This window comes from Miscanthus floridulus, chromosome 16 (assembly GCF_019320115.1).
Source record: "Miscanthus floridulus cultivar M001 chromosome 16, ASM1932011v1, whole genome shotgun sequence".
NCBI lineage: Eukaryota > Viridiplantae > Streptophyta > Magnoliopsida > Poales > Poaceae > Miscanthus > Miscanthus floridulus.
In genome coordinates this window covers 115,041,647-115,057,342 of record NC_089595.1, presented here as the reverse complement: position 1 = coordinate 115,057,342, position 15,696 = coordinate 115,041,647, and the positions used below count along the sequence as shown (strand labels likewise).

The 15,696-nt window shown below is 46.1% G+C and overlaps 1 protein-coding gene across 2 annotated transcripts; it reads right to left on the bottom strand.

Moving 5' to 3' along the window:
• On the bottom strand, positions 1-4,527 carry LOC136512794 (common plant regulatory factor 1-like). 2 transcript variants are annotated; one of them, XM_066506790.1, is made up of 12 exons: positions 4,324-4,527; positions 3,370-3,434; positions 3,011-3,055; positions 2,844-2,933; positions 2,679-2,762; positions 2,007-2,143; positions 1,853-1,898; positions 1,701-1,743; positions 1,205-1,425; positions 936-1,013; positions 644-769; positions 1-543 (listed from the first exon to the last, which is right to left on the bottom strand). In XM_066506790.1, the coding sequence occupies exons 2-12, from the start codon at positions 3,424-3,426 to the stop codon at positions 355-357; spliced, it is 1,116 nt and encodes a 371-aa protein (XP_066362887.1). In that variant the 5' UTR covers positions 3,427-3,434; positions 4,324-4,527; the 3' UTR covers positions 1-354. The 2 variants fall into 2 exon arrangements, with proteins under 2 accessions (XP_066362887.1, XP_066362886.1); XM_066506789.1 differs by having other exon boundaries at positions 2-543; positions 3,370-3,442.
• Between the last annotated feature and the right edge of the window lie 11,169 nt (positions 4,528-15,696).

The following is a 15,696-nucleotide window of genomic DNA, read 5'->3' as shown; positions in this document are numbered from 1 at the left end:
CCACGATCGTTTGCACACACCAGCATCCATCTTGTACTGTTGTTGTACAAACTCCGATTTGTATTTTGTTATTGCGCCCAAAATAGTGTAAGGGAGGATGATCTCGAAGTTTCAAAGGTTGGCATGCAGCACAACACCCTGTGTTACAACACTGGTACACTAGGAGAGGTCGCAGCCCGGCACTATTGCGCTAGAGCAGATAAAATTACCGGTGCCCTCAGTTACTTTACTGGAATCAGTGCCTAAACTGGAGTACTAAGTCTGTAACTGTGACATTTATGGTGAGCAAGCATGAGCTTGTGAAATCCCCAGGCCACATGCATGTGCTGTGTTGTAGTATTAGCCGGATCGTCATCAGCTTACGGCAGCAACGTCTGTTGCCGGACTAGAGTCCATGAGCTGCCGGAGCTTGGGCTCGCCGTGCTCCGTGTGCCTGCTGACGCCCGCCGCCTTGGCGCTGTCGATCATGGAAAGGAAATTTTCCGCAGCGGCACGGGGAGATGGTTCTGCAGGGGTCGGTGCTGCAGTGTCCTTCAGCTTCACCTGAGAAGTGATAGTGCACTTCCGTTAAAGAAAGGAAAATTGAAATGCTGCGCTTGAATATAGTATAGAACATTTGATGTCATCGGAAAAGGTCCATTACCATTAGAGCAGAATTTTCTAATCTAAGCTTCTTCGAGCTCTCTGTTAGCCTGCCGATTTCAGACCTAAGGGACGTGTTCTCTGCAGCAAGGGACTCCACTTGTGTAGCCAACTCCTCTGTCTCAGCCTACACCAACAGAGAGCATAAATATAAGATTGAAGACATGTTGTTAGGACAATAATCCAAGTCAGATTTCACTTCCATCTTTCAGGACACTGCTTCATTGTGCAATTGTGTCACAAGTCACCCTGTCCAGTTAACAACAATGCATAAGATGGTGAAAACAGCACACCTGTTTTCTCAGCCTTGATCGTCTAGCAGACTCCCTATTTGACTGCTTCCTCTTTTCACGCTTTAATTCCCTCTCATCCTGCAATCGACGAACCACAAAATAGTTTGCCTAAACATGACAGGTTCTAAATATAGATATCAAGGTTTTAAGGAAAAAAAACTCTCAGAATTCAAAAATAACCTCTTAAAATTCAGTTGTTCAGAATATCTTTTTGTCGTAACTGTCAATTTGCAACCAGTTCTACGCAATAAGAGATGGGACATACATACCTTGATTGATAAGTCAGATTGTACTGCAGTATGAGCTGGAACCATCACACCAGGTGATGGAGATATCGCTGTGCCTATCGCCCTCGAGTTAGCGACATTTGTAGGACTGGGCTTAATTACTGGAGCTGGAAAGCAGTGATGCGGCAAAATGGCAGCATTCCCCAGAGTATGGTTAGGAGCTAAAACACATTCCGTGTTTGCACCTGTGGTGGTTTCTGCGCCTGCAAGTATATTTTGGTTAGTCATTGTCTTGCCTGTTCTGGTGTTGTGGTGCATAGAACACGGAAAGGTTTTGTGCAACTATTTGTCAAAAGGAAAAAAATGCAAGCAAGACCACCGAAGAAGGCATAGTAGAAGAGAACAAGATGACCAATTTGACAAAAATGACTGATTTTATGAGGTAACACCTCTGCCTCTAACAAGTATTGTGGAGAAGTAGTGACTAGCACGGTATCTATCTATAAACATGGAAATAGTTGTTAGAGAAGTAAAATACCGGGTCCATCATCTGAGCTCCGCTTCCTGGACGTTTTGTTCACCTAAATTATGCAAAAGTTCAGTGTAATGATGAATAACCCCGCAATCCCAGGGACCCAATACTTCAAAAAAATATTTCAAACATATCTATGATTGAGCAGAAGACCATACTTTCTGATCATTTACATCGCTGGAGCCCTCTGCACTGTAATCTTCACTGAATACATAATCAGAAGTATATAGCTTCAGTTTACCAAAACAGAAACAGGAGAGGGGGGAGGACAGTAAAAAAAATCCACAAACAGAAGCAAAATTCATGCCATACCTGGATGACATTGTTCTTTTACTGTTACCACTGCCAGCAGACACTGCAGTCCGATCTATTTCCTTAAGTTTCTTATTGGAATTTTTCTCCTTGCTATTTGCAGATTTGGCTGGCTCCACGCTCAATGAAGTTGACATCTTGAAAGCAGCATGAGAACATCAAATTAATAACAGTGAACGGAATGAAAAACTTTGAAAATGAATTAACTATTTTTTGTAATATAGACAATGATGAACATAAGAACTTTCAACGGAATATGAAGTAAAGGAGATGGGTAAATTGTCCAAGGGCATGGTCAAGTGTAAATGTGAAATAGAGCTAGATGCACAGTGCAGATCCTTTGTTGTGATGAGCTACAAAAGTACAGGTTATGGAAAACACTCTACAGGATATGAAATCAATGGTGAACTAAAGACCAAAGAGAGTATATAAGTTGTCCAACTATAAATCGAGTTTTATTTTCCATTTTCTACATTGGATGTGTTTGGGTTTTTGAGACTCAACATGATGGAACCGACTAATCCCTGTTTTCATTTACACTATAATATCATAATTAATACACAGCTGACCATAACAAGCATCTCACTCTATCTCTATCTTTCTTTGAAAAAATGTCGATGGACACATATGATGTGATTAATTAAACAAAAAAATGTCCATAGGCACCATTACCATGGGCACAAGGGGGTACGGGTAAGCTCCACCATGTGGGTACACTGCAGCATATGGTGTCCCGAAAGGGGGTGGCATTATAGGCTGCAGAGACACAGAGAAGGGAAATTAGATTTTACTACAGTATTTGCAACAGCATGGGATATGGAGATCAAGCTCAAATACCTGAGGACCCCACATATATGGCGGTGGATGACCTGGAGCTATTGCTGGAGCAAAATATGTTGGTGGCAAGACACCAGGGCCATAATATGCCTGTGAACATTTGTGCTTACTGCTTAGATCATCATGTTCCAACGAAGTAGGAGTGCAGCAAAATACCCAAACTCTACCTGCATGGTCGACCAATCAGGATATGGAGAAGGAGTGGGATAATCCTGCAAATAGAAATAATCGATGAGACATTAGACAGTAAATAGTCGGACAAAATCCCAGTCAATAAATTGTCTTATCATTCCTTGTAAAATCTCAAGACAGCAATAAACATGTGAATGAGCAGGCAAGATTCTTTATACATGTCATGTTGACAGATTAAGAACACATGCAAATCTGAAGGGAGGTGGTTCAGTTATGTCCACATGAGTTGGCTTCGAAATTTGAACAAAAATCATGCTTAACAGATGGGCTAAGCAGTCAGCGCTACTGAATCATAATTTGGAAACAATGCTACTACCAAATCAGAAATGATTACCTTAGAAGAGGATGCTGTATTTCCAGTCTTCTGGGCCACAGCTTCATCCTGAGCCATGACAATATCTGCAAGTCTGTCATGTAAAACTTCAGATTATCACAACATGCAATTTAATCATGTTTCAATGATATAATACAAAAACATACAGAAATATAGTTTAGACATAAAAAATAATACTAAAAATACTAAATGATCTTAAAAGTAAATATCTTTTTCACCCCTACTTGAAGCCTTTGACGTGTGCAGTGAAATCCTATGTTCTGGTTGAACACTACAAACCAGATTGGTCCTCTGCTATCTGAAATAAGATCTGAACTGAAGCCTTTTCTACGACCCAACTAGATCTTTTCACACAAAAGGTGACAGAGATACTAACAAACTTATGAGAATTTGGGTTTAACATCTTGATGCAGAATTATCGAAAATGGAAATAATTGGGTGCTCTTTCTCCATAAGTAACCCACAGAGAGTTCACAGGACAAAAGCAACCTCTTCACCCAGGAAATAAGCTAAGGATGCATACAAAACGTAAGATGAAAGCCTTCCTAACCAACTTCAACCAGACGCAGCCGAGTGATTCAACGACTGCAGCTGGGATACACCTAATTTTTCTGACAAATATACAGCGGCCCTGCTGACTCTACGATGCTGCACTCAAAAGATTAAAAAATAAAAATTAATACTTTCTACTAGTCTATAGCTGACAAACTGTGTCGCGATTTTAAACATGTGCAGCTGGGATCAATGCATCATGCACCAGCTCTCAGGGTCTCCATGACGAACATGTGCATAAATAATCTCCACGCATGAACTACTTCAATATAGACGACGAGGCTAAGCCAAATAACAAGATGCAACTCAATGTTGCGATGGGACAGCGCGAGCATGAACCTAGCAGGGAGGCAGGAGAAATCAACGAGCATTGCGCGCCGAATTGGAACGGAGCCATCTCACCTCGCCAAATCAGGTGGTGGTTCCGCTCCGCAGCGAGGCGCCACGGATCAGCCGGAGTCGCGAGGCCAAATTGATCCAATCAGGAGATGCGTGTAGCGCGAAGGAGAGAGAGAGAGACCGTGAGGGGGCAGGTGGTGCGCCAGGAGAGAGGCGGCGAGGCAGGGGAGTGGGGGAAGAGAGGAGAGGAGGAAGGGGACGAGGAGAGGGGCGCCAAAGGCTGGAGCCACGTCACGAGACACGTGTCAATGATAAGGACTGGGCCACTGGATCGTGTCCGCCTGGGATACCTGCTACAAGCACCTTGGATTGCGTCCCACAGATTTGTACGGTCCCACTTGGTTCTTGATAGCATCAGATTTTTTTTCTTCCGAAGAAGAGTACAGTATATGTATAAGGGTACGTTTGGTATGGCTCTGACTCGTCTGAAAATGGTTCCGGCTCTGGTTTTTTTGAAGGAGCAGCTTCTCTGAAGGAGCTGAAGCCGTTCTGGAAAACATTTGGCAAAACTGCTCCTTCGCATTAGACAACATGAACCCACAGCAAGGAGCCGCGCGAAGCTCGTTTTTTAGGTTTCTTCTGCGCAGGCAAAAAATAACTCCGGCTCTTGACCGACTCCCCATGCGGAGCCCTTTCCAAAACAGACGTATCCTGTAGGAGCCGGAGCTGAAGTCTCTGTAGGAGCCCCGCCAGAGAGGCTCTAAGTGCAAATGATGAAAGATAAAAAAAAGGCAATGCCCTTGTTTAGTTGGACCCCAAAATTCAAAAAGTTGCTACAGTACCTGTCACATCGAATGTTTGCGGCCCGTGCATAGAGCATTAAATATAGATGAAAAGAAAAACTAATTACACAGTTTTGTGGGAAATTGCGAGACGAACGTTTTAAGCCTAATTAGTCAATGTTTGATACTATTTGCCAAATAAAAACGAATATGCTACGGTAGCCCCAAAATCCAAATTTCGCGAACTAAACAAGGGCAATATTTGCTAAACATAGAGTTGGGCTAAAAAGAACAAAGCCTTTTGTTCCATAAATATATATTTGTACTAAGCTTGTTTATCTTTTTTTCCCAAATACTTCTTCATGCTGTTGCGACTTTGCATGCATATCCAATCCACCGTTGATTTTTATTCTTCCTCCACATCGACCGCCCACGTCGATGGGATTATTGCTACTGTGTGGTTAGGGCGTTCAGCCTTCCATCCACAAGGTGGGCCCATTCATTAACACAGTTTCGTTATCCACTGATGCTCGTCTCCGCATTCTCTCTCCGGCACCCGTTCTCTCCCCTCGTTAGTCTCGTAATCTCATCTAAGATCGGGGAACGGCGGATGAGAACATCAGCGATGCCGGAGTTGACCTGTGGTGCGGCGGACGTTGATCAGGTTTTGCCAAAAAGAAAAGACTGTGCAGTCGAATGGCACTAAATTGCACGTCCCTGCTATAGTAAAGTTCTTTTTTTTTTACAAATATACATATGCATCCGTGTCTCGACTGGACACGCAACCACCACCTTTTTTTCGTCTCATCTGGGTACATTATCTGCTCATGTACAGACACATCAATCTTACACACGCACACCACACGTACACAAGTAAACCTATAATTATACTCAGATCACTGAATCGCGTCTTTTGTGAGATTACCGGATCCAATCATGAACCTATGAACAACGATACGCATCGCGTTTCCTTTATAGCTCCATGCGAGAGGCAACAAAATTTATTTGGGAACGAGAACCCCAGTGAGAGACACGAGCGAACTCGCGCTGGCTGCCTGCCCACCGGCTGAGCAAGCCATCCGAGCTCTGCTCGGTTCTCAACCACCTCTTCTTGATTCTACACCACTGATTGGTAATCCTAGTCGTCAACCTTTTACACACGCATGTTCTTTTTCACCAAGATTTTTTTGTTCATGACTCTGTCGAAGATCTTGTTGTCTTGTGGCAAGTCATCCAAAGCCTTGTCATGATCATCGTTCCTCTAGGTTTGTCATTCGTCATTCGTCAAGGACTAAAGAGTGATAAAGACCTTGAAAACTCGAAAGCCTAATTCTCTATAATCTTTAAATCCGATAGCAATGTATTATGGGCACAATAAATAGTCTCAAAAAGTCCAAATAAACTTTCCTTGCAATAAAGCCAAAGAGCCTAGAGTGGTGTACGTTTCGGAGGTGTACTTTGGATAATCGTTGGAGATTGCCAATCCTGCAAGTGGAGGCTGAGGATGAGCTGGGCGACGGGTGCGAGGGCCCATTTGTTTATTCCTCGTCGCCCCCACCATGAGCGTACCACACGCTAACGTGTCGACCACCTCCGCAGTCATGTGGGTGACGTGGTGGCCGCATCCGGCGTGGGCCCCGCGGCCGGAATAAAATACCTTTCCGAGACCAGGAATACAAAGGCTGCGTTTATTTCGCCGCGAAAAGAAAATCTTTGATGTGACGTCAGATATTTCGAGGATGTTGGAGGAGGTTTTTGAATAATAATAAAAAAAACTAATTATATAGCTTGCTTTGAAACGGAGAGATGAATTTATTAAGCTTAATTAATTCATCATTAACGCATGTTAGTACTGTAGCACTTATGGTTAATTATGAATTAATTAGTCTTAAAATATTCGTCATACGATTTCTAACCAAACTATATAATTAATTTTTTTTCTATATTTAATACTTTATGTATGTGTCATAAAATTTGATGTTATAATTTAGGTTAAAAATTTTTAGAAACTAAACCAGACCAAATATTCCGTGACGACGAAAAAAGGATTCTTCTCTGCTTTTTTCACGCGCACGAGGACTGTACCTTCTCCGGTCGCGGGACCCAGCCTCGCACGGGCCCACAGGTCGGCCTTTGCTGGGAGGCAAAGCCGCAAAGGCGAACGTGCACGTCAACGCGCCACGTCGAAGCCCATGTGCGCCTGCGAAGGAGTCAGGAGGCGATTGAGCCACGTAGCCCGCAGTACCGTGGCCGTGGGCCCCGAGCAAGGAGACGTCACTGACTAGGTGCCAGCTCAGGTGACTTCGTTTCGGCCGAAACCACTGTGGCTCGTTTGGTGATCGGTGAGAGAGAAAAATATTGTTTTAATTTATAATCTACGATCGTTTATGATCCAGAAGTAGGCTGCTAGTTAATTTAGACTTGTTTGGCACATGTCATATTCACTATTAAAGTTATTTTTTTAGAAAATAGTTTCATGAGAGCTTTAAGGGATGTTTGGTTCTTTAGTCGCTCCTAAAATTCATATCACATCGAATATTTAAATATTAATAAGGAGTATTAAATATAGATTAATTACAAAACTAATTACATAGATGTAAGCTAATTTTCGAGATGAAATTTTTAAGTCTAATTAATCTGTCATTAGCACATGTTTATCGTAGCACCACGTTGTCAAATCATGGACTAATTAGACTTAAAAGATTCGTCTCGCAAATTAGTCGTAAGTTATGCAATTAGTTTCGTAATTAGTCTATATTTAATACTTCATACATGTATCTAAATATTCGATGCGACAGGAATTATAGAACCAAACAGCCTCTTATCTGTGAAGCTAAGCTGTTTTAGAAAATTTATTTGGCAGATCAATTTCTTCCTCGTACTCTAGTCTCTTCCTTCCCTCGTCGACTTCGACTGCGACCTTGCGTCTGGAGCCCCCGCGGCGGCGCTATCCCGGCGGCTCGCGCCTAGGCAGCGGCGCCCTACCAGCGACCCACGCCCCCGCGGCGCCTCTGCTCGGCCAGCCGTGCCCTCGCGGCTGCTACGGTGCCCGCGCCTGGCTCGACGGCAGCGGCCCCGCCACGAGCCGAGCCCTGGCGGCCGCGAGCTCGCTGGTGGTCTCACCCGCGCCTCCGCCCCGCCCTTGCCGACAGCCTCATCGGTGCCTCTGCCCCTGATTTTTTTTTATTTTAACACTTTTTGATAACTAATTTTAAATCTAACACTGCAAGTTTTTTTAAACTAACACTTTTGGCTGCGCCTATTCTCCGGGTGTGGCCAAATACCTGTGCCGCGTCATGCATGGTGGCGCGGCAGAGGTCTGACGTGGCGACGACCGGTTTCGGTGACAGGTGACGTGGCAGCTCTTGTCGCGCCACTGTCCTGCGCGGTAGTGACGTGCCCTGATTGGTGGCGCGGCAGTGTCGCGCCCTGACACGTGGCGTGGTAGAGCCGAATAAATACCGCGTCCAGTCCCGCCTGCCCGAGCAGCAATCCCACCTGGCCGCCGCGCCCGCCGTCCGACCGACAGTACCTGAACGGTTTAATCCGAACACGTCGCGCCGATAGTGGGAGTTATTCTAAGTATTGCTTGATGTAAAATCAATAGTAGATTTATTTCTGTCTTTTGTTGAATTTTTTTCACAGCCGACGGGTGAATTTGATAAGCCAATGATTTATTTTCCATCTTTCATAATACGGTTAACCACCAATTTAACTATTCGATTATGAAAAATTACCACCGACGTCGAGATACGTCGGGACTGTCGGTTCCCAAAGTAGTTGATACATAATCTCGCTGGCAGTGCTGCCGCGACGCAAAGAAATGAATATAAAACAGATAAATGAAGTTCGTGTGCAAGTTGACAAACTGCCACATAACATTTTTATTGTTTTAACATAAGTTTGACATAACATAACCAAATAACCCCGTAAGTTTCGGACGTCAATATTCGTTTGACCTAACAAACTAAGACCTAGAAGTGTAAGGATTTCTCGGACGCCTCTGTCTGTTCGGATTTGTTGGCAACACATTGGGAGTGTAGCCAACGTCGGTATGGTCGCGTCGACGGTGCGTATGGCTCGTACCCTGCAAGTATATGATATACACGATTACTTATAATTCTTTATGATCGTTAGTTCATGGAGCCTACGTATTTAAATAAACTATCTTTGATAGTACCTATGAGGCTCCTTGGGTACCAAGCGAGGCACCACCTAGCTGAGACATGCCGATCTCGTGCTGCGGCCAATCGTCCCACTGGTCGTGCTGTCTGCGGAAGCCCGGGGGGTCGTCGTCATCGTCGTCCTCGGTTGTAGGGTCCTTCCCAGCGCTATGATATGGTGATGTCCGCACCACGGAAGTGGCACCTGTCATCTGCTGAGAAGAGCTGGCTGGTGTCCTCAAAGAGGCTAAAGACGTGCCACCCGACCGCGCCGGGAGTGGCGGTTCCTCATAAGGTGTGTCCATACAGCTCAGCTTCTGAGCTAGCTTCCTGCAGTTCTTCTTTACCTTATGCATAAATAGACGTTAAAGTTAGTGCATTACCTAAACGTATATACACTAAAGAAATATTTTTGGAACGGACAAGTTTATATTACCTCCACAAAAGCCACGAGAACGCCTCGCCTCTGACCTCTAGACTCGTGAAGCCGGAACGCTGCTTCGTTGGACAGCCTTGACAATTGTGTCGCCTAGGTACAGAAATACGGTTGGACAGTTTTAGTACACATACTTAATACTAAAAGGATAACAAATTATACCATTCAAGTATATTACCACGTATCTTTGAAGCGGGGCTCTCTCTAGCTATGTGTCCTCCCTAGTGGTAACGTCGTACACATCTCCGATGACATCTTCCTCCGAGTCCTCGTCAATCGCCACGTCAGTGTACGGGGGCTTGATATGTGTTATCGTAGACCTGTGAAGCCACCACAGGTACTCGTCGAAGGTGTGCTGGTCGTGTGGAGGACCCGTATGGACCGAATGTCATACCCTATTTTGCCACAAATGGATACACGAGCTGTGTGTCACGCGTCAATCCTTGGTCTTGTACCTCTTCCTACGGTTATACCTGCAGCAAAATGATGTTAGTTGTACCACACACCTCTAGATTGTAGCATTGTTATTAATCGATAACGCACCCATGTAATTCTTGGTTTGTGGAGTAAAGCGGTGGTGGGCAGCCTATCATTCTCCCAAACTGTCTATAGACCTAGATGGGCAGTGAATCTCGACCACATGGAACAAAATAAGAGGGGCGTCGCAGCGATACTCGTCTGACTCGTCCCTAGTGACAGGAGTGAGATAGTACTAGGAGTCCCCACAACCGAAGGCCTAAAATAGCCTTCACGTCCTGCAACGTCAAGGTCATCTCGCCACAAGGTAGGTGGAACATGTGGGTCTCAGGCCTCCACCTGTTATAAGAATAGAACGACTGTTAGTTACCTCCAATTTGTTAGAAGAAAGTTTACGTACAAAGAATGCACTCGCACCTGTCTACAGTGCAGTAAGTAGTGCTGAGTCAAGGAGCGGAAGACCGTGGTTGGCAACACGGACAAGCTCGAGGAAGCCAGCATGCCGTATGTATGGTGCATAACGCTCGTCCCACTGGTGGGTGTGCGTGCGGGGCCTCAAAGGAGGCAACGACACCTTTGCGTCATTGTCACTCAAGATGTGTGCTCGGTGCTGGTCATCGTACTCTACCTCAAAAATAGAGTACAACGGGTGCTGCGTGGGAGGAGTCATCCTGTTACGAATTGATAAACAAAATGTTAGAGTATTCAAATTAACAAAATTTAAATTAACATTAGTAAGTTCACAAATAAATCACTAACCTAACTATCCTAAATCCCTAAACCCAAAATCCTAACTATACTAGATAATAAATACATAATCAATCCCTAAAATACCTAAACCCTTTTGGGTTTAGAGTAAATTAGTATCTATACCCAAAATCCCTAACTAAATAACTAACTATAAACTAAATAATAAATACATAAACAATCCCTAAACCCAAAATCCTAACTAAACTAGAACACACAACCTCAAACCTACATAAATCACAAATAAATTCACTAACCTAACTATCATAAATCACTATTTATCATAAATCAATACCAATCATAAAACCATAACTATCCTAAAATACTAACTATCATAAATCACTAATTGTCTTAAATAAATAATAATAATAAAATTATGAAATCAACCCTAACTATCCTAAATCACTAACTATAAAAAAAATATGAAATCAACCATAACTATCCTAAATTACTAACTATCATAAATCATTAATTATCCGAAATCAATAATAAGCAAAAAAAAAATATGAAATCGAGAGGAGGTACCTTAGGAGCAGACGGCCTTGACGCGCCGGCGTTCGTGGCGCGGCAGGCACGGGCGTTGCGCGGCGGGAGTGGCCGGGCGCGGTGTGGTCGAGCGGGCGAGGCCAGGCGGGCGCTGCGTGGCGGCTGGCGGTGCTGGCTGCTGACGGGCGACTGTAGGCGCTAGCGGCGGGCAGGCAGGTGCGTGCGGGCGGGCGGGCGGTATTTATTTGGCTCTGCCGCACCATGGATCAGGACGCGGCACTGCCGCGCCAAGATCGGTGGCGCGGCAAGAGCTGCCACGTCACCGGTCACCGAAACCGGTCGCCGCCACATCAGACCTGTGCCGCGCCACCATGTATGGTGCGGCACAGGCATTTGGCCGCGAGGGCAATAGACGTGGCCAAAAGTGTTAGTTTAAAAAAAACTTGCAATGTTAAATTTAAAATTAGTTATCAAAAAGTGTTAAAATTAAAAAAAAAATCCTGCCCCCTCTAGCCGAGCCCTGGTCGCCACGGTCTCGCCTGAAGCCCCAGCGGCCATGCTCACGCGTGCCCCCGCGTTCGGCCCCGTGACCTGGCGGCCGTGCCAACTCGCGCTCCGGCGGTCGCGAGTAGCCTCGGCGGCCGCGCTCGCTCGCGTTCCGGCGGCCGCGCGCGCTCGTGCCCCGGCGGCCATGCCCGCTCGCGCCCCAGCGGCTGCGCGTGGTCGCGGTGGCGGTGGCGGTGCCCGCTCGTTCCCCGGCGGCCACGCCCGCTTGCGCCCCGGCAGAGCTCAACCGCGCCCGCACCCCGGCGTCCATGTCGGCAGCTACGACATCCGCGTCCCCAGCGGCCGCGCCCAACGGCATCCACGTCCCCGGCGAGCAGAGCTCCGCGGCGGTGCCCCCGGCACCGCTCATCCCTGCGTGCTCTAGCTGAGAGAGGGCACCTGCAGTCTTTTATGTTTAGTGGGCGCACTTGTGTCGTATCAAGATGTGATAAACTATTTTTTCCAGCTCATTCCTGGAAAGAGAAGAAAAAACAGCTTTACGGATGAAGTTATTTAGAAAAAAAAGATATTTAGCAAAAAAAAAAGTTCTTTTTAAAACTGTAGTAAACTATGCTAAACATGCTCTTATTATTATCCTGACTTGGGAGGCTGATGGGTGATCCCACGTGCGTTGGTTGGATTGGACAAATGCCTCATATCGCTTCGTGTACTCCTCCTTGGTCCCCATGTCCCCACCGTGTGGATGCTTGTAGCAATTAGTACTAGCATGTTTAGTTGCTAGCCCTTATTTAGTTCGTGAAAAGTTTTTTCAAAAAATGCTACAGTATCCATCACATCGAATTTTGTAATATGTGCATGGAGCATTAAATATAGACGAAAAAAACTAATTGCACAGTTTTGTTGGAAATTGCGAGACGAACGTTTTGAGCCTAAGTAGTCCATGATTGAACACTAGTTGCCAAATAAAAACAAAAGTGCTACAGTAGCCAAATTCCCAACTTTCCACCGACTAAACACGTCCACGTTCAAGTATGGGACATTGGGACTTCTATTTCCATTGATGAAGTTTACTAGTTTAGGATCGAACGCACCCATCAATAGTTTTTGTAATTTAACATGACATCCATTGCATCCTTAGAAGGGTTCCTTGCTCATAAAGAAGGTCCTCAAATTTCACAACAAAAAACTGTTAGTCGCTGATATTGTGATATCACAGGACCAAAGTGCTTTCAAGTTTCAACTCACAGTTTTGCAACAATTCAGCACCCACACCCTATGGTATAACACACTCGGCTACCAAGAGTCCAAGAGTGTGGGTGAACAACACTCAAGCATCAAAAGAGTGAATTAAGCTCTAATGAATAAGAATTTCATGTTTGGAAAAAATACGTGTCAAGAGGTATTTATAGAGCGGGAGTATTGATAATCCTATTGCAATTCCCCTTTTGCCCCCAATTCGATTATTACATACGACTTCGGTCTTCTCTATTTTGAAAGGCATTTTTGGTCACTACATGGTTGGAACAGAACTTATACTTCGCCTATTTGTCTTCGTTAGGCAAAACGAGTATTCGGGATGAGTCTTCCTAAGCCTGAATCAAGCTAGCTTCGTTCCATTCACCTTCGGCTACGCTCCATCCCAAAGTAGGTTGAACATCTACGGCTTCATCACTTTGCTCTTGGCTTTGCCCTCCTTTTGGCTTCATCGAATATCTTTGAAGGTTCTTCTTTAATTAAACAACGCGGAGCCCTTCGTGTACAACGAGGGCAATTTGCAACTTAAGATAACATGTTAGTCAAAGCTTGTTAATTAGTTTTAGGGATTGTGTTGTCCGAGATTGAATCCCTCACAAACAACAACTTGTAATTACATAGTATAACACTATTGGTTATTAATATTGTAATTTGGCACCAATTTTCCTACTATAGTCTATATGCTGTTTATTACGCTATATATCAATGTATATGTATATATGTATGCATTAATCTGCATCTGGTCAGTGATACTACCTCGTCTCTGATCCCTCCAGTCTCGTGTGCCACTGTCCAAGATATATATGAAACCTCGCATCACGTTTCCTGTGGCCCCCAGCCTTTCAGTTTCGGTGCAGCTTTGCTACGCAAACTTACACAAGGCACACGTGCTTAGGGAAGAAGAATTGGCTCTCCATTGAAATAAGAATTATCTTCAAACAAACTAAGCCAAAAAAAAAAAAGAGGAGCACGCATCTCTTTCTTTTTTTTTCTCCATCACGCAAAAGACTTACGCGTTTTTGTATTAAGTGGGAAGAAATTTGATTACATGTGGGGGGGGGGGGGGGGGGGGGGGGGGGTCTTTTAGATTTGCAACAAGCATACATTTGGCTATTGTGTATGTACTGCTCGCTGAAGAAGACAACCAGGTTATTCGCGCCGGCTTGCACCCACAACTCTACTTCGTACTTGATGAGTTTGAGCAGATCGGCCACCTGGGTGGTTGCTCCGCGGAAGCACCTTGCATTCCTTTCTTCCCAAAGTTCCCAAGCAACCAGCGCGAAGATTGAATTAGCGCCTCGGTGACACTGTCCTGTCCACTGCTCTCTCCAAATGTTCCAGCACTCGAGTGGAGTTGGCATGTTTCTCGCAGCGCTGATCGAATGCACCACCAGACTTGCTTGGAGTAGGAGCAATCCACAATGATATGGTCAATGGACTCCGGTTCTTGGTCGCATAGGAAACAGCTGTCCTGCGTTTGTAGGCCATGTCGCCTCCGCCGGTCTGCTGTCCAATGACGCCCCCTGAGGGCAAGCCAAAGGAACAGTTGTCCACCGATCTTGCTGGGCAAAGGCTAGACAAGGGTCGATAAAGAGAAACCAAATTATTTTTACCAAAATTTGCCTTCCACCGTCACCTGGGCCCGGCCACTGGGAAAGAGCACCGGTATAGTTGGCCAACCGGGCCGCCCGGCCCGGCACGGGCACGGGCCCGGTCAGGCACGGCCCGGCAAGGCACGGCACTAAGCGGCACGGTGGCCCGCCGTGCCGTGCCTGACGTGCCACCGTGCTGAGACAGCAGCCCAGGCACGGCCCTATCAAGGCTGAAGCGTGCCGTGCCAGCCCATGTCGTCGTCTTCGTCATCACCAGGGAGGCTCCGCAGCCTCTCATCTTCGTCTTCATCTTCCATGGCCGTGGCACTAGCCTCCACCGTGTCTTCAGAGACAGCGGGGGGCCGGGCCACGGCCGGCATTCTCACTGGCGCTGGCCTCAAACGGCTGCCAAAACACAAAAGAGAAGAAGAAGTTAGATCGGGAACGAAGAAGAAGAAGAAGTGAGACCAGATCTAGGGTTAGGGTTTCTTACCTCCCAGTCGCCGGCGACGTAGAAGGAGCTCCGACTCCTCCGAGCAGCAGCGGATCTGTAGAACAAAACACACAAGTTAGAGAAGAACTGAAGACGAAGAAGCAAGATGAACGGGGAGCTGCGGGATGGCGAGAAGAAGTAGAGGTGGGTATCCTACCTGGATCTTCGTAGCTCCGGCTCAGGAGCCGCCGGAGGGCGAGACGTAGAGGAGGGGACGACGGCGAGCCGCCGTCGCCCTCGCCCCTGGGAGTCGCCGTTCGCCACGGCTGACGGAGCGCAAGCGAGGAGACCGGCGCGGGGGAGTGGGAAATGAAGTAGGGTTTCGGTCTTTCGCCTTTCGGGTGGGAGAGGGGAGTGAGGCCGGCGCGGCTTATATACACCGCGTTCCAACGGTCGGATCCAACGGTTAGAATCATTTAGGGTTCCTGATCCAACGGCTGGCGTTCATCAGGCCGTGCCGATGCTGGGCCAGGCCGCTTTTCCGTGCCGTGTCCGTGCT